The following is a 19,382-nucleotide window of genomic DNA, read 5'->3' on the forward strand; positions in this document are numbered from 1 at the left end:
TTGTTCTTTGGAACAGCTTTATTGAAAAAAGTAATAGTTCAGACAATTAGTTAAATATTTGTTAACAACACTACACACAACATAAACATACAACACGCAATTACAAATTTGCTAACAAGATGTTTTAGACACCTACATCCTAAACACCCAGAAAATCCTCAAACTGCTACCAAGTATTCAGCTTTTACAGAACACCTACATAAAAGAAAGAGATAAACCAAACCTTCTAAACCAAAGACATTACAACCTACAGTTAAATCTCTTTCTTTGTGAACCCAATTGCTACAAAATGAATGGGAACCTATCTCCCTGTTCTAAAGATGCTCCCACTAGCCAGGAGAGGCACTTTTTAACTAAGGGATTATATAAAAAAGAAATAAAAGTTTCTAAAAACAACAGAAAGGCAAGCTCTCTTTATGAGGTTCAAAGACTAAACTCCAGTCCGGTCTTTCCAGTTGATCTGGACAAGTAGTAAAAGCAAGAAGTAGCTCTCGCCTTCTATCATTGACAGTTGATTGACAATCATTTACCCAGAACTTTATGGTTGCTTTGATCTCTGAATCTCACACCTCAGCATCTCAGCAAACATCTCCTTGCTTTGCAGCCCCTAGCCATGTACTGTAATTGGAATTGGAATTGATGACATTACCCAGGTGTACCTAGATTTTTTAAAACACTTACATAGTCACAATAGTGTAGTGAATGGGGATTTTAATTTTCTGTAACAATCAGAAATTATAGCAGTATATTTTGAGAGTACTTGTAGACTTTTAGGAACTAATCAAACATAATAATCTATAGTCTCACACATGTATTCTAACCAGACAATATACAATTTATTGATATAATAATAATTTGCATAACAAACAATAAGCATAATAGAACATACTGTATCTGAGAAGTACTCTGCTTTGATATCAATGGCTATTAGTGGGCTAACAGTTATAGTATACAGAATAGATGTTACAATATTGTACTCAAAAGCGTTTCATAGGTTTTTTTAATTAAATTGTATCTTTTTGGAAGAATTGATGATTCAGTGTAGAATTAACTTATACTTATGAAGTATCAATGTAATTCTCTCTGCAGTCAGAGAACAGAATTCCTGGTCTTGGGGAATCTAAAGCTGCTGATCAATTTAAATTAATTTAAATCTGATTGGCTAGGTGTGTCAGTAGGTGGGTTTCAGTGACACTGTGATCTTTGTGATCTAACTTTGTACAATTCAGGTCACTCAGTCTTTATTGGCTGTTATTGATCCTTGTAGGACATGGAGTGAAGCTACTGCTACTGCAAAATGCCTGATTCCCCCCTGTCTTGGATGACAGTGCAACAGAGATGGATTACTGGAGGTTATCTTTCCCATCCCTGAAATACCTAACCCACACTGAGCCCCCTGGCTGTACTTTTACCTGAAGTGGGGTCTTCCTCACTGCTGAACACATCACTGTACCCAGAGGGTGTCTCATCAGAGAGGAGTCTCCCTGTGAACAGAAGAGAAGGTCAGTAATGGCTCTGTCATTCTGATACAGACTGGCCTGTCAGAGACCTCTTTTCTTCTAGGTAGTGTTTATTTGAAGATATGAAATTAGGTTGAGACTAATTTCTAATGACAAAGGCTACTGTGGGCTGGTACAGGGGGTACTCCTTAGTCTTATTTATAATAACTCACCTGACACAGTGTCTGGATTCTGGGGCACAGTGATGGCATCATCATAGTACTCAGGGGCCTCTTCTTTCACAGAGGACATCAGCTTTCCTAAAGCACACAGAGCACAGCTTCACTGTCACACATCAGCACACTGAGTTATCTAGAGCACAGGACTGCTGGAGCTCATCAGAACACACTGATTAACTGAACATCACACAGGATCTAAAACTCCAGGCTCTAAGTACAGGAGATCAGGGGGAACCTGATTTCCAGTCCTATTCACAACTGTTATAAATGTAAAACAATTCCTAGATTTTCAAATAAGATGTTGAAGGAAAACAGGGCAGAGAAAGTTTGGCTGTATTTGGACAGAGAGGGTGGTGATGTGAACCCTATGAGATACTGAAGAGGAGCCGGACACTGTCAGCAGTGACCCAGATTGAGTGTGCAGGGCTGAGATCACAGAGAGAGAGTCAGATTCATGTAACTGGTACAGAATAGTACAGACTCCGTATTCAGAGGCTGAGATCCAAGAAAGAGTAGAGAGATTCAGACTCTGTGGGAGTCCAGACTGGAGTTTAGTCTTTGAACCTCATAAAGAGAGCTTGCCTTTCTGTTGTTTTTAGAAACTTTTATTTCTTTTTTATATAATCCCTTAGTTAAAAAGTGCCTCTCCTGGCTAGTGGGAGCATCTTTAGAACAGGGAGATAGGTTCCCATTTATTCCCATTTATTTTGTAGCAATTGGGTTCACAAAGAGAGAGATTTAACTGTAGGTTGTAATGTCTTTGGTTTAGAAGGTTTGGTTTATCTCTTTCTTTTATGTAGGTGTTCTGTAAAAGCTGAATACTTGGTAGCAGTTTGAGGATTTTCTGGGTGTTTAGGATGTAGGTGTCTAAAACACCTTGTTAGCAAATTTGTAATTGCATGCTGTATGTTTATGTTGTGTGTATTGGTGCAGAGTTTCCCCATGTGATTGGACTGAAATAACCCACCTGACAAGGCATCTGGACTCTGAGGTACAGTTACAGCATCATCGTAGTACTCTGGGATCTCTTCTTTCAGAGAGGTTATTGAGTCTCCTGAACCACACAGAGAGACAGAGAATTTACACTTCAGGACTCAGACTTACTTTGACCATAGAGCTGCAAAGTAATTGGAAAGTGTGATTTTAAATGTTTTGTGGTGTATAGTTAAGCCAAAACTCTAGGGTCGCTGATTAATCTAATCTGAAAGGCCGTTTTTACAGCATGCTGTTCCGCAGTCTCCTTTTCTATCAAAACCAATGAGAGCACCCCAGTATTGACCAGGTCTAGTTTTGCTCGGCATCTATGATTTGCTGATGTAGCGGCAATGCTTGTTAATAAGACAGAATTAAGCGTTGGTATGCTCCTAAATGAGGCCCCATCTCACCCTCCATCTCTGTGGTGCAGCCACAGAGAAAGAATTCATGCAGGCTGATTTAAGATGTTTTCTTTTGATAAGAAACAAGCTCCCAGACGGGGATGCAATTAGCTAAGCCTGGCTATCATGATCAATGGTCAACCATTGGCGCCTATCAGTCTAGGGAGTGCCGAATGGACATCTGGACTGCATTCCTAAGTGTCAAGAGTAAGTGAATTATATCTCATCTTGACCAACCAATCAGGGACTGGCAGGGCGTGGTAATACCATGTGGGTCTCCAATGCCCGCCAAACTCTCAACCAATCAGCACACATCTGGGTCTTGGTCAAAAAGGGAGTGCAAGCTCAGATCGGAGCTCTCCTTGGCCATTTTCGCGCATCCTCAGAGACAATCACGTGACAACTGCTGTTGTCTGCAAAAGGACTTGGACTTTGTTCTAAGCGCGAGGCCGAGGATCCCGTACGTACTCAAAATTCTACCAACGTGAATGCTCCGCTTGATCAACGGCAGCCTACAGTTGGACCCTCGTCGACAACCTGAATAGCTTATTCAGAAGCAGCGCTGGACCGGGAACGAACCAGCTTCTTCCCAGGCAAAAGAGTGACTTGTGAGGACTCGCAGTCACACTCTGTGCATAGAGACTTTCTACTAGCCAGCCGGACTGCTGGTAGATCCCCTCGGAGCAACGACTGCCCTGCGCGCCGCAGTCAGATTCCTCCGCCCGTCCTACTCCGAGCTGCACCTTGACTGGTTGGCCGGTAGCCAGAGGACGCCGACACAACGCCCATTGGACAACCGCTGGAACAGAGGCTGCAACAGAGCCTGTCAGCTGGTTTGGTGTTCGTGCCGGGAATTCCAAATCCATACACAGTGGATAAGTAAACCCCATGTTCTACATTGCATCTCGAGAATTCAATTGTACCTCAACACAAGTTGTTATCAATTTAATTCATGAGTAATGTATTTACTTCCGAGTTTAGAGTAACAGTGGGTAATAACACTAGCGATTAGCGATTTGGTAACCGAACGATATATATTGACATATATTCTCTGTTGTGTATCTCTTTGTGTTTGCATCTCTTCGAGATTATATACCTTGTATATTGATAACCCTCACAGTAAGGTCTGCCGCTCGTATCCAGGCAGACTAGTATATGTTTGGTGCACAGTTTATATTAAGAAATGTATCCCGTGTATTGAACCCGTGTGTGTGCGTTGTTAGTTGTTCTGACGATTGATTTTCTAAAAGCCCCAACGAACAACCTCGTGATTACTGCTACAATTAATAATTGTCTCAGTAAACCCATCAAACCACTACACTGAGATAAGGCTAGTGTGAGGCAACACTGAAGAAACACGTGTGGTTATATTTATATAATTCAGGATTTTCTACATAAGTTCTCTAAACGTCAGCCTGGTTTGAGGTGAGAGTGAGTACTGGACTGAAGACCTCCTCACTCCCACACTGAGCCCCTTGACTCCATCTCCCCTCACCTGGTACTGGGTCTCCCTCACTGTCCTCCACATCATCGTATCCAGAGGGCAGCTCGTCAGAGAGGAATCTCCCTGTGAACAGGAGGACAGATCAATATTACCTGCAGTCAGACAGCAGACTCATTGTCTTCCACTGGCTGTGGAAGAAGCCAGGGTGTGAACAGTATCTCAGAGTTTGTGTGTATAAGGCAGATCAGGAACTGTGAACTGTGGTGTCAGTTACTTTGACACCAGTTGAGAAAAAACAATCCTACAGTCAATCAGCACTGTCTCTTACTGGGAGAGAAGCCAGGTTGTCAACAGAAACACAGAGTTTATGATGCTTTTCTTCACTTACTTTGACAGCAGTTGAGAAAGAAAACTCTACAGATTTAAAACCAGTATGGTGAGATTTTCTACAAGTGTTAAGTCCTCAGATCTTCCTCAGAAGATGGAGACTAATCACTCCTGAAGACTCTCTCCACTCACCTCTCCTGGGTGCGCTGTTGGTTCCCTCTCTGGCCAGTTTGTACTCTATTTCCTCGTAAACGGCATCATGATAGGGTGCGAGTGCTCCCTTAGATAGGGCTGTGTGAGAAAATAGACACTCAGGGTTAACATGCAGGGAGAGGAGTACAAGATCAAACATTGACTACTAAACCTTCTTTGGACATTACAGCACATAAATGTTATGCTTCTGGATTTGCAAATTTCCTGATATCTCCATCTGTAATTGTTGATAATCTTTTTTAAACTTGAAATGGTTTTCTCTACCAGGTCTCTACCAGGGCACAGCCGGTGCCCCTCAAGGCTGTGTGCTCAGCCCACTGCTTTACTCCCTGTTCACCCACGACTGTACTGCTAAGTTCAGCACAAACACCATCACCAAGTATGCTGACAATACCACAGTCGTGGGCCTGATCACTGACAACGATGAGGCTGCCTACAGAGAGGAGATAAAACAACTCGCAGACTGGTGCCGAACCAACAACCTATGTCTCAACATCAGCAAAACCAAAGAGCTGATTGTTGACTTCAGAAGACAAGGAAAAGTTCACTCCCCCATCTACATAGAAGGGTCTGCGGTGGAGATGGTGAATAACTTCAAATTCCTCGGCGTTCACATCTCTAAGGACCTTACATGGACACTGAACACCTCCAGTCTCATCAAGAAGGCACAACAGCGGCTGTACTTCCTGAGAAGGCTGAAGAAAATACACCTACATCCACAGATCCTCACCAACTTCTACAGATGTACGGTGGAGAGCATACTGACCAGCTGCATCACAGTCTGGTACGGCAACTGCACCGCATCCGACCGTAAGGCACTACAGCGGGTGGTCAAAACTGCCCAACACATCGTCGGCAGTGCCTTACCATCCATCCAGGAAATATACAACACCAGGAGTCTGAAAAAAGCCACCAAAATTATGTCTGACCCCACTCACCCCGGTCATAACTTGTTTGTTCCCCTACCATCTGGCAGAAGGTTCCGGTCACTCCAGTCGCACACAACTAGACTCCAAAATAGCTTCTTCCCCAGAGCTGTCAAGTTGGTGACGCCCCCACTCCCTTCCACCTTATTATGATCTCTCCTAACATCCTCCTGTACCCACAACCACTGTACTCCTACACCACCACACACACGTAAGTCAAAATTGTACTGTCCCCTCGATAGCCCAGTAAAATTGTAACAGGCATAATAATATTCAATATTAATTAACCACACTACTTTTAACCACACTGTTTTTTTGCACTGTTCCAAGAATTACCTTGCACTGTTTCTGTCCTGTTAAATTTTCTCTGCGGAATTTTGCACAGTTTTCGATTACTTGATTACATGTTATTTATGTTATGTTATTACATGTTACTATTATTGCTATTGTGTAACTGTCTTATTGTGTAACTGTTTATTGTCTCATCTTCTGTCCTATTTATATACTGCACCTGAGTGACTAATGAGAAACACTTTTCATTATACTATGCACCTGTGTAAGTTTAATGACAATAAAGTTGAATTGAATTGAATTGAATTGAATTATTCCTCAAGGTAATTATGTAAATATAAGTTCCATGTGAGTGACAGAACTGACCACTAGAGGTCACTATGTGGATGGAGAGTTCCCTCCCTACCTTTCCTCAGATTCCTGTTCTGGATCAGCTGCCCCACTAACAGGGCCAGCACCACGAAGAGCAGAGCCCCCAGCAGCAGGAGGACCAGGGGCGAGGCAGACAGGCCTCCCAGTGGCTGTGTCTGGGGTGTTGTCCTGGTTCTGCCTGAGAGAGGGGGAGACAATGGATGAACAGGGATCAGGAGAGGTGCTCTTGGGCTCATATACACTTCGACACATGTCCTGTTCTCCTCCTGTTCCGATATGTGGCTCTCATGGCTTCAGGGTGAACCCAAGATCAATGAAGAACAGTTAAGGATTCCCAATCTAACCCATCAGGACTGTCACTAAATCAGTGTGGAAAGAGAGGACACTAGCACAAGATCTACACTGGAAATCTGAAAACACTGATCTTCACTCTGAGAGAGGAGAGGAGACACTACAACAACACTGGGAATCTGAAGAGACACTGATCTTCACACTCAAGGAGGAGAGGAGACACTACAACAACACTGGGAATCTGAAGAGACACTGATCTTCACACTCAAGGAGGAGAGGAGACACTACAGCTACACTGGGAATCTGAAGAGACAGAAAGACAGGAGTTATCAATGACAAGGAAGATTTCTGCTCACCTTTAGCTGTTGCTGGACTGGCTGTTGTCTCTGACAAACCTGTAAAAGAGATAGGAGAACTGTCATTATTTTGTCTTTGGTTTTAAAGCAAGTTGAATCCAGAGTGGTCTTAATAAAAAAAAATCTTTACATTTGTTCCTTGAGGTCAAATCTAGGATTGCTGGATGAATGGTGTCTTGTTCAGAATTAAAGCCTAGTGCTGTTCACACACACATGGCTACAAAACATCCCAATCTTGTGACTGATGATCTTTGTTGGTTCAGTTAGATATTAAGCAGTGATAGAGTATGGGTAACATCAGTCTAACTTCTCCATTGATCTGCTACCTTGTTTATCTACAGTTCTAAGACTCTCCTCACCTGTACAGGTAACCCCTGCATCCTCCTTGTGTCGACAGTCGCTCTGATTCAGTCCAGAGTGACAGCAGTCCCACAGGTGAAGCTCACTGCCTGTGCAGTTCACCTCGTCCAGCCAGATGGCACCACTCCCTGGTCCGAATGAGGCCTCTATTGCTGCACTCACTGCGTCCCCACAGCCCAGCTGTCTGCAGACCACCTGGGCATCCTGCAGGTCCCAGGAGTCGTCACAGATTGTCCCCCAGGAGCCCTCATACCGCAGCTCCACCCGGCCAGAGCAGTTAGTGCCTCCAGCCAGGCGCAGAGCCAGTGGGACTGAAAGACAACAGAAAGGTTATCAAGTGTCATTAGATCTGTGACTGTAGACGAGAGCAGAGAGCTTACTGAGTGTCTTCAGCTCAGTGACTGTGGTAGAGGTTAGTGAGGTATTGAGTGGCTCTAGAAGAGAGCTGTATGGTTACTGTTCCTCAGCTCAGGGCTGCAGTGTCTCTGACTGTTTTACACACTGAACTCACCTGGGCAGTGCTGCTGTGGCTGCTCTTCCTGAGGGGCTGGAGTGCTTCTGTCAGCTTCTTTTCTAGGACCTTCAAAGATTAATAATAATTATTTCATTTTATACATGTTTAGAGATAAATTAATAAGAATTCAGTTTAAAGCTTTTGTCTGTTCTAAAAATGGCAAAACACTAATTCACAGAGCATTACTCTTCCGTCTGTACCTGAGCAGGTGATCTCAGCCACTTCCCGATCTGTGCAGTCATTCTGACCCCAGGGGGAGGAGGGACACTGCCACAGGGTGGAGTCGTGTTTGCGACAGGAGACAAAGTCCAGCCATTTGGGATCAGGGCTCAGCCTGGAGTTTGTCTCTCTGACAGTGCCCTTGTCTCCACAGCCCAGCTGTTTACAGATCACTGCAACTGTGAAGTCTGTCATGCTGTTGGCACAGATGCTGCCCCAGGTGCCATTGTAGTAAACCTCTGCCTGTCCTGAACAGCCTGCAGATAGCCTCAGGAGAGTGTGATCTGCCAAGACAGCAGGGAAAGTCAAAGGAAACAAACCCTGACAAGACAGCCCAACGTTTCAATCTGAACTGGTAAGAAACAACCAGCAAACAATGTGAACAGCAACCAGTCTCATTTCCTGTACTAATCCAGTTATAACTGACTCACGTAATGAAACAAGGACAGCTGTACAATAACACAGCTGACATGAAGGTGACAGGAGTGTGTGGTTCTGTTCATTCAGAATCTGGACAGTGCATCACACAGAGCTTTAAAATCCCATTACATGATCAGGTTCTGACCCAAAATGTAATTCTGATCAGCTTGGCTATTCAGCAGCAGCACAACTAAGAGACTGAGGCATGAAAGTAGAATGCGTGGCTCAGGGTGAGCAGTGCAGCGCTGTGAGTGGAGAAAACGAGGCTCAGGGTGACATTTAACACCAAGTGGTTCATCAGGATATGACCAGAAGCCATTCTTGGAACAAATCAAAATGAAACATTTGAGGCAGAAAATCATGAAAGATCATGGCCAAGACAAATACACCCAAACAGACAACAGGTCTTATTGATGTGAGAAGTTTAAAGTTTGGACCCTAGATTTTACTGGAGGACTGAGATTAATATATCCTCATTAAAGTGGAGGGGAATTTATCTTGAGTTTCTTTCTCTATTTATTTTTGCTGGGATGTGCATTCACAACTGTATCATAAATATAAATATTTATTTTAAAATTAATTCTGCATACAGCTCAGTCTTTTCCTCAACAAGATATATTTAAGCACTCCAGATGCAAACCATATCCACAATGTGGAATTTAAGACTATGGATTATTTTACTTAACTAACTTACTGAACACAAGATTCTCACATCCTCACAAGTCAAACATATCTAGGCACTCTAGATGTAAGCCATATCCACAATGTGGGATTAAATTATCTGAATCATTGTAATTTTAATTATCTCCCCTACCTGAACACAGGATTCTCACATCCTCCTTGTGTCCACAGTTGTGCTGTCCCCACCATGCTGAGGGACACTCCCCCAGGGACGACTCATTCCCCAGACAGCCCACCTCGTCCAGCCAGATGGGACCAGTTCCCTGGCTAAAGGAGGCCGGCACTGGGGCACTGAGGGCCGTCCCACACTGGAGCTGCCTGCACACCACCTCAGAGTCTGCCAGGTCCCAGGAGTCATCACACACTGTCCCCCAGGAGCCATTGTGATAAACCTCCAGCCTCCCAGCACAATCATCTCCTCTCCCAACCAGCCTAAGGGATAGCTGATCTAGGACCAGAAAATTAGAGGTCAGGGGTCAGAGATCAGGAGTTCTTAGAGATCACCATGACCTCCTGTTACAAGTTGGCCCACTAGGCACAGCAGATACAGTTCAAGTACAGTGTTTCTTGACTTTTGATTAATTTAATATTTACACTTATTGTAACAAATTGTTCATAAGCAGTATATATATATATTATTATTATATTATATATATATTTAATATATACAGTAAGTTTAACATATTCCACATTGTTCATAAACAGTATACCAGATAAGTTATTTTTTCTGACCCACTGTTGGGCATAGAGACAATAGCTCCACCAGTGTCAAATTGCATTATTCAGATAGATGTGTTTGCTGTAGAGCCCAAAGACCCGAGTGTGTTTGTGACACACAGAAAAAACTGCACACACACAGCTGTTGCCTCATTGACTGATCTGGGATTCCACTGAGCAACAGAGACATCAGCACACACTGAGAGCCCTGGAGATACAGAACAGGGGCTAATTCATACCTGGTGTTTTGGAAGAGGGAAGAGCTGAAGAAAGGAAGTCTGTGAAACAAACAGAGAGAGAGAAATCAGACTGTTAACCTTGTGTGAGAGGAGCAATTTAACACCAGAAATGAAACTACAAATAAAACAGCACTGATGTGATTAAGACAGTCCTCATTCTCTCTTTACCTGCTCCAGGTGAATCTCTGGTCATATTTGAGTCTGTAAAAGAGAAGAAAGGAGCTCATTTCTGTCCACTGGAGTGATGTTTCACCAGTGGAATGTCAGCTGTGTGTGGGGCTCAACTGCACATAACATCTGTAAACTTTGACTTTCTGAGACTCACTTTCTTTTCAGGCTCCTGTTTAACTGGGCTCTATTAATTAAACTAATTAAGCAGGTCAGATGTTAATTACAGGATACTGAGGTACATAACTTTCTTTAATCTTTTAGAGCATTGATATCAACATAAATATAAAACTGAGCTTTAGTCCTCAGTGTATTTGTGCATCTATCCATCAGAAAGAAAATAACAACCTAATAACACCTTGAGGGAATATTTGAGATAGATATGACATGTTTAAAACACACTCACGTTTTAAGGAATATGTGTTTTCATCTTTGCATCTCTTACATGACTGGCAGTGTGTAACAGAGCAGATATTCAATCATGAAAACAGTGTGCTTCTGTGTGTAAGCAGAGGGAGTGTCACTGTGTTTTAAATACACGATTCTCACCAGAGCAGATGACTCCTGCGTCCTGTCCATGAGAGCACCCTGCTCTCCCCCACGAAGAGACAGCACAGTGTGAGAGACGACTCTCATTGCCCTTGCACTCAAACACATCAGCCCATACTGGTCCACTGCCCTGTCCAAACCTGGCCTGTCCTGGTGCTGCTACAGCCTCTCCAAGTCCAGCTGCTGGCAGAGAGCCCTGGCATCTCTCAGATCCCAGTACAGGTCACACACTGTCCCCCAGTCCTTGAAGAGCCACTGTAACTCCACTCGGCCAGAGCAGGAGTCAGAGCCGTTCGCCAGCCTGAACCCTGTGTATCCTGCAGATAGGAGAGAACTTCACCAGCATGACACCACAGCAGGCCACAAGAAATACAACAAATTAAAGTACCAATACAGTGAAAAAAAACTATAAGATCCAGCACATAGTGAGTGAGAAACCAATAGCAGGCATAGAATAAGATATTGTGATGCCATAAGGGATTGTTTCCTCAAAGGGTGCTACTTTCCCTGGGGACTCATTTTTCCAAGTTTTCCCCATACGTAAGATAACGATGTGCAGCTCATAGGAGACAATTAGCACCCTGCTCTAGGCCACATAAAACCAGGAAGGACTTGGAGAAGACAGAAAAATTCCCCAATAATTGCCTCAGCCTGGCACATATTGAAATAAAGTATTAATAAACTGTCCCCAAGATGAAGGTTTTCACTTATATTTTCATCTCTACAATTCCAGTCTTAGGCCTGAAGAATAGCGTTGATATTTCTGTAACAGTCCTTGCCATCACACTGGCTGTTTACCTTACTTTTCCTAGCTTCATTGGTGAGGAGCTTTGTTACAATTGAAAAATCTACCTACTACCTGCTAACTGTACTTTTTTCCCACACAGTCTGAGTGGGCTGAAGGGTAGGCTGCTGCTATTAAAACAGGCTTTGGCACAGCCTAGGCTGATTCGTTTTCCAAGCCTCAAGGCTGAAGGGCAGTTTTCGCCATTGCACAGGCTGTAGATACACGTTTCACAAGACAGCCCAGGCAGAAAGCACCATCCCCTCAGTTCTTACGCTGAACCACCTGTGTTATTTTCTTCCCCTAGCAGTTCCACACCGGGTGCCGATCGGAACACCAACACAGCCAACCGACATCCTCAAGAACAACAAGCTACTATGTCTAGTGCACCAGGTCCAGATCATAAACTGTAAGTTCCAGCTAATAAATCACTGGTTTAAATTAAGTCTAGTGTGTGGGGTGTGTGCTTGGGACCCTGCCTAGAACCTGCCGATTGCGTGCTGCCCCACTCGACACTCCTCAGGAGATCACCCACTCTCCCCTGGAGATCACTCAGTCTACATCAGAGATCACCCAATCACAATATGTATCATTTATGACTCTATAACGATTGTTTCCATGAGTGAAAACATTGTGACAATCTTACCTGTACAAGTCAGACCCACAGCTCTGCTCTGGGAGCAGCTCTGCTCTGGCCTGGCTGCAGTGGGGCAGTGCCGTAGCTTGGACTCTTGTCCTGTACACTGGAACTGCTCTGACCCAACTGGACCCTGGCCCTGTCCGAAATGAGCCCCTCTGTGTATCACTGAAGGAGCCCCACAGTCCAGCTCCCGACAGACAACCTCTGCATCCTGCCAGTCAAAGTCAAAGTCACACACTGAGGTCCAGGTGTTCTTGAGATTCACCTCCACTCTCCCGGAGCAAAGACTGTGTCCATTCACCAGCCTCAGGAAACCTGCAATAGAGAACTACAGGCTGTCAGTCTGAGCAGGTAATCTCTCATAGTGCAGCGCATTGCTCACTGTCATTGAACCTGGCTGTCACGAACACGGACTGAAATCCATGTCAGATCTTATAGAAGACCCTATGAGATGCGGTAAGAGCTGGAGAATACAGGAGGCGTGGTAAAAGGGAACACACAGGGGTTTAATGGTGCACAAAATAATAGTGACAATCTGTGAGACAGTGTACGGGGAAAACAAAACGGCATCCAAATCCAAACGGCTCCAAGGGCAGGTCAAATGCACAGTCCGAGAGTCCATCAACAAGGAATCCATCCTGGGACGAGACAAAGTTAAAACCCCCGGGAGGGGGGAGCACACGGACAAACGAAACATGGAGGTCCAAGGGTAACGGGGCGAGATCCTCCAGACCCCGGGCTCAGGAAACGGGAGGTGTCAGGGATGAGGCCTATGCCCTCAGGAGACGGATGTAGGGTTTCCTGGTGCTAGGCGGGCCTCGCGACATCTTACCCTAATGATGAGCCCCAAGGACTGGAGGAGCTGGTCTTTAAATAATAACACTAAAAGGGCACACCTGGAGAGCTTAATCACACGGACAATAATGGGAGCAGTGGAGCGCCCTCTAGGGAGGGATGTCGGGCGTGACACTGGCGTCTGTGAAAATTAAACTTACTACCCTATGAAAATAAATTACCTTCATGTGAAAAATAGATATCATAGATTCTCAATTTAAATCTTGACTTCTTATTGTTCCATTCATAAACAGATTTACACCTATGATTAGGCGTAGAAAATTACATTTTATAAATGCATATACTATTACAATCAATTGTACAATAATGCAAAGTGCTTTCAATAAGAATATAGATAATAGGATAGATATAGATAAGAAAGTAGATAATAGGATATAAAAATTAAATGAAAGAGAGGAGTGTTGGAAGAAAATCTGAAAGGTCAACGTCAAATAGTTAAACCAAAAAATATTTTGTGGCTGAATGTTTTAACTGAATGTAAAATTGATTAATTTCTTCCAGAAATAATGTAGATATATGTTAATCAAATAATTTTAGATGTATATTAAGATCAAAGAGGCTAAATCACCTATCTCCACCTCCACCTCCACCTGTTCTCTAAAATGTGTCTCTGAAGAAACTCAGTGCATTATTAGCCGTACACTGGGGCAAATAAAACTCACAGACACCAAACTGATCAGTTTGTGGAACATTACAAAGTACCCAAATTATCACTATCATTCCAGCTGCTCAACATGCCCATAACTATTACTACAGCGCTGACAGTAGTGCTACATGTTGCACACAGACTGCTGTGAAATCAATCAAAACAGAAAGTGATAACAAATCCATCCATGAATTCTGCTTCTTCCAGTTCAGTGGAGCCAGAGGTATGAAATTAATAACTACAGAAGAAATGGCTGATCATTATCATCTAATTCACAAAAGAAGAGCAGCGTGTCACTCCAGGCGTTATAAACCCAAGGAACAGAGATCTCACATCCTGGCACTGCTGGAGCAGGACAGTCTGACCTGGGTACTGACAGATACTCTGGAGATGACCAGGACTGTCACAGCCTGGCACTGCTGGAGCAGGACTGTCTGACCTGGGCACTGACAGACACTCTGGACAATATGACAACACACACTAGCTGAGGGTAAGACACAGTAAAGAGAAACAGACCCTGAGGAAGTATAGGCTCAATTACCGAAGCTCACTTCTATTAAGATTAATAGAAACAGTATTATTCTTCATGTATTTACAGTATATATTGGCTATGGAGGTGTGCATATGTAAACTTATTTCAGGTACAGTGCCTACATATTATTTTCTAATTTGTAAAGGGATGAGTATGTGGACACAAGACAAGATTGTGATTTCTGTCAAACCCATGAAGATTGATCTGCCATCCTCAGTCACCTGTAAGGTGACATTTAAAAGCAGGAAGCAGTTCACCCTGATGAGATGGGAGCAGAAGGAAGGGACTGATCACTTTTGAAAAAGATATTAAAGAGCTGGTAAGCAGCTTAACTGCCTGTTGTATTCCTTCATGTGAAGATGCTCATTCAAATGTTTAGCTTTAGTTTTTTGTTTTCTGGTTGTTTTTTATTGTTCTGTAAATAATTAAACACTATTTTGGAAATGAAGGCTGTATTTGTGTTCATCCAAAGAGCTGCCTGTTTATAGCAGCTGGCTTCTGGGTTTGACACTAACTTACAAAGCGTTTTTGTTTTCTGAAACCTGAACCCTGGAAGAAATGGAACAGAGGGAGAAGGACATTTTCCCCTAGAAAAACTGAGATGTTACATCAGATTTTTTAGTTATTTTCTAAGAATGTGATTGTATTCATTATCTATTTAAAAAAGGTTACATATGTACACTGAGAACTGAGGGCACCTTTGCTAAAGGATTGTAGGAATATGGAACAGGTTACCCAGATATCCCAGCTTTCTTGAAGAAACAGTGGATGAGTTCCTTGGATCAATACTGACTACCAAATGGACCAGGAAGCTGAGAGATCTCCTCTACTTTGTAATAGATTAAATTTTGAGAGTACATATCAGTCATATTGTTTTTATTCTATAGTTTTTATTTCTATAGTTTTTAGATATTGTTGTAACTAATTTGTTTCACTCAATCTCACAGAATGTGGTCATTGTTGTTATGTTTGTAAATATATCAGAGAAAAGCAACTGATGTTCAATGTCAATGCTGTCATTCTTTGATCAATACAGCTCTTTGAATCTGAATTAAATAGAGAAAAGGGAGACTTAAGAGAGACACAGCAGAACTGTAAGTGAAAATGATGCTGGTGATTTACATGGAGGACAAACAGTAGTTTTCAAATCAAGACCAAGAATAAATTTGTTTATACGGATCTATCGGTCACATACTGTAAATTTATTTGTAGATTTACAGCCTTATGATCAAACACTGTCCTTTGGCCTCTTTATTGGTCAATTGTAAAACCTAACAGGAATCATACAGGTGGGGTTGGGGGTTTCAGACAGCTTTCAATATCTTTTCTACACACTGCAGAAAATACAATCCAGAAGGAGAAAAGACACAGTGACTTTGAGGGGTGCTGTCACAGCTCTCAGCAGGACAGTAGCAGTGGGAATGAGAGGATGGACAGATGGATCCTGATGATGGACTCTAGATAAATCGAGGAGTTTTAATTCTCCTCAGTGCTGGAGACTGGAGAGAGTCTGTGTCTCCTACCTGAACACCTCACCCCAGAGTCAGAGATGTGAGGATAGCCTTCCTGTTTCACTTCATCTTTTCCACAGTCCCTCAGTGCAGACTCTGAGCCGCTGCAGGAAACTTCATCTAGCAGGACTGATCCAGACCCTGGTCCGAAGCGAGCTCCTCCTGGTGCTGATACAGCAGATCCACAGCCCAGCTGTCTGCACACCACTGTAGCATCATTGAGATCCCAACCAAACTGGGTTACTGTCCCCCACTCTCCACCATGATACACCTCCACTGTCCCCTCACAGGGACTGGCACCATTCACCAGCCTCACATCAGCACTGCCTGCAGAGAGAGAGAAACAATACCTCTCACCACGTCTACAGAATATTTTTATACTAAGACATTTTAGATATACACCTAGAATTTTTATTTTGTTTTACCTGTTTGATTGGATTGCTAGTCTCTCCCATGGGGAACAAGAGACAGTGGAGTGACAGGAAGTCCACCAGCAGCCATCTTACCTCTCCCTCCACACACCTGTGTCCAGCTCCTGTTATATATCTCTCTGTCCATATCACTGTGTGACTGCAGAGGGCTGTTCTGCTATGGTTACTACAGTGGACAGTGGCTGTAAAGACTGTGCTCATGTGTTTCTAAAAGCTGTGGTTAGTACAGTGGACAGTGGCTGTAAAGACTATGTTCCTGTGTTTCTGGGGGCTGTGGTCAGTACAGTAGTCAGTGGCTGTAAAGACTATGTTCCTCAGTTTCTAGAAGCTGTGGTCAGTAGAGTGGACAGTGGTTCTAATGACTTTTTTCCTGTGTTTCTAGAAAATGTGGTCTGTATAGTGGTCAGTGGCTGTAATGATGGTCTTCCTGTGTTTCTGGAAGCTGTGGTCAGTACAGTGGACAGTGGTTGTAATGACTGTGTTCCTTGGTTTCTGGGAGCTGTGGTCAGTACAGTGGTCAGTGGCTGTAATGATAGTGTTCCTGTCACGGACGTCCAAAGGGACTAACCGTGGGGAGCAGGGGAGCGGAAAATGATCCAAATGCTTAGCAGCGAGATGGGAAAAAGGCCCGGGCTCATTAGTGCAAAGAGTTCAGGAATGCCGTATAGAAACCTGTGCCCTCAGGGAGCGGACGTGGGGCGCCCTGGTGCTAGGCGGGTCTCAGGACATCCGAACCTCAATCCTGAGCCAGGACAGAGTGCAAGACCCGGAAATATATAGCCCAAGGGAAAGAGAGGGACAGGAAGGACAGCAGACCGGAAACTAGGGACAGGACAGAGAAGGAGCGCCCTCTGGCTGTAAAGGGCGTGACAGTTCCTGTGTTTCTGGAAGCTGTGGTCAGTATAGTGGTCAGTAGCTGTAATTACGGTGTTTCTGTGTTTCTGGAAAATGTGGTCAGGACAGTGGACAGTGGCTGTAAAGACTATGTTCTTCAGTTTCTAGAAGCTGTGGTCAGTATATTGGTCAGTTGCTGTAATGATGGTGTTCCTGTGTTTCTAGAAGCTGTGGTCAGTAAAGTGGTTAGTGGTTGCAATGACTGTGTTGCTGTGTTTCTAGAAGCTGTTGTCAGTACAGTGGACAGTGGGTGTAATGAGTGTGTTCCTGTGTTTCTGGAAGCTGTGGTCAGTACAGTGGTCAGTAGCTGTAATGACTGTGCTCCTGTGTTTCTAAAAGCTGTGTTTAGTACAGTGAACAGTGACTGTAATGACGGTGTTCCTGTGTTTCTGGGAGCTGTGGTCAGTATAGTGGACATTGACTGTACTGACGGTGTTCTGGGTTTCTGGAAGCTGTGGTCAGTACAGTGGACAGTGGCTGTGGTGTCAGAAGGCTGAATGACTGAAACCAGGTTTGGTGTATCTGGTGTATCTGGGTCTCAGGCCCCACATGTACTTAGCAGTGCACACTGACCACACGTCTGTATCAGACACTGATTTAAACACTGATAAGTCTTTTTAATGGTCTAAAATAAGTTATAAAATCCAAAACAGAATCAATAAAAATATTTTCTTAATAGATGGATGCTTCACAACTTGTGCTGAAATATGTGAAGTGTAATGCTGCAGAAAGATGGAAAATCTGCAGCAGGAGATATAATTGAAACCCAGGCGCAGGACTTTGAGCTCTTTCAGAGTTTGAATGATCAGGGAGTAACAGATCGAATGCAGGCTGCTGGGCTGAATGAAAAAGGTGAACAGAAAGAAAAAATAAAGAGGGACACCTGTCTCCCAGCTGAAATAAAGAAAAGAAAGGCTGGAGAGTCAGCGAGGAAAAGGAAAGAATTAAAACAGAGAAAATATTTCAGGATCGAAGAGCAGGAGTAGTGAGAAATTAAAATAACCGAGTGATAAACTTGACTATGAGAGGAATGCGATTGCTAGGTTCACAAGATTTAGCTCTAATGATGGAGATTCGGTGCTCTGAACAGTTTCAAATAAAGAGGTGATTAGTGTGACTGGGAGCCTGAATGAAAGACTGAAGGTTTAATTGAAAGACGTCCTGACCCAGTCTGAATGACAGGGTGAGCGCTCGAGGGAATGTTACTGTTGACGTGAGTCAGTCCCAGCCCAGTCTGTACGTGAAGTGTGTATACTTACTGTCCAGGGCACATTTACAGTAACTAGATTTGTTCTTTTTGATTAAATTTTCAATCACCTTCAGTTTGGAGTTTGAAATATTTTTTTTCCATTACATACTATATGCTACAATTCATTTAAATACTACTTTTTATTCATGTATTTTTTGCTATGCTTACATGATAAATATGGGAACAATGTGTTTTAGCTTTTACCTCTCAAGATCTTAGTACATAATTCACAGATTGAATTATAGTTGCACTTAATAATATATTCTAGAATCACAGTGCACAGGTTGTTTTTATTAATCTTTTTTTTAATTCCATAATGTAAGAAAAATTATCCCTATCATTAGTTTTCTAAGACTTACAAACAACAATTCATTTAGCTGTGAAGTATCAGTCAAATTCAGAATAAACATGGAAAAATAATTAAACCTTTCTCTCTTCAAAATGAAGGACTTCCGGGTCAAATACACATTTCTTCCAACATAATAGACACATTTCTCAAATAAAACTCCAGTCTGAACAGATCCCAAACTTTTGTTTAAAGTTGAAAAAACTACAAGATTTGCCTCAGGACTCCTGTGTTGTTACTGAAACTGGACATTGTTGTCTAAAAGCACCCAGTATGGATTCAGGTCAGAAAACTACAACACACTGCAATACAAATACCTACCACCTGAATGTGACTGTTATAACAAATAAACA

At 43.1% G+C, this 19,382-nt stretch overlaps 1 protein-coding gene across 1 annotated transcript; it reads right to left on the minus strand.

Moving 5' to 3' along the window:
* Positions 1-1,672: 1,672 nt before the first annotated feature.
* LOC148636581 (antigen WC1.1-like) lies at positions 1,673-16,398 on the minus strand (the record flags this gene model as incomplete). The annotated part of the gene is made up of 12 exons (XM_088623484.1): positions 16,122-16,398; positions 12,572-12,880; positions 11,142-11,458; positions 10,593-10,625; positions 10,425-10,463; positions 9,602-9,916; positions 7,634-7,945; positions 6,662-6,805; positions 5,018-5,116; positions 4,550-4,621; positions 2,646-2,732; positions 1,673-1,759 (listed from the first exon to the last, which is right to left on the minus strand). Coding segments are annotated over exons 4-12 (1,180 nt in total), but the record flags the coding sequence as incomplete, so codon positions are not given.
* Positions 16,399-19,382: the final 2,984 nt, after the last annotated feature.

Source organism: Lepisosteus platostomus, unplaced genomic scaffold (assembly GCF_059453375.1).
Source record: "Lepisosteus platostomus isolate fLepPlt1 unplaced genomic scaffold, fLepPlt1.hap1 Scaffold_164_H1, whole genome shotgun sequence".
In the NCBI taxonomy this organism is placed as follows: Eukaryota; Metazoa; Chordata; class Actinopteri; order Semionotiformes; family Lepisosteidae; genus Lepisosteus; species Lepisosteus platostomus.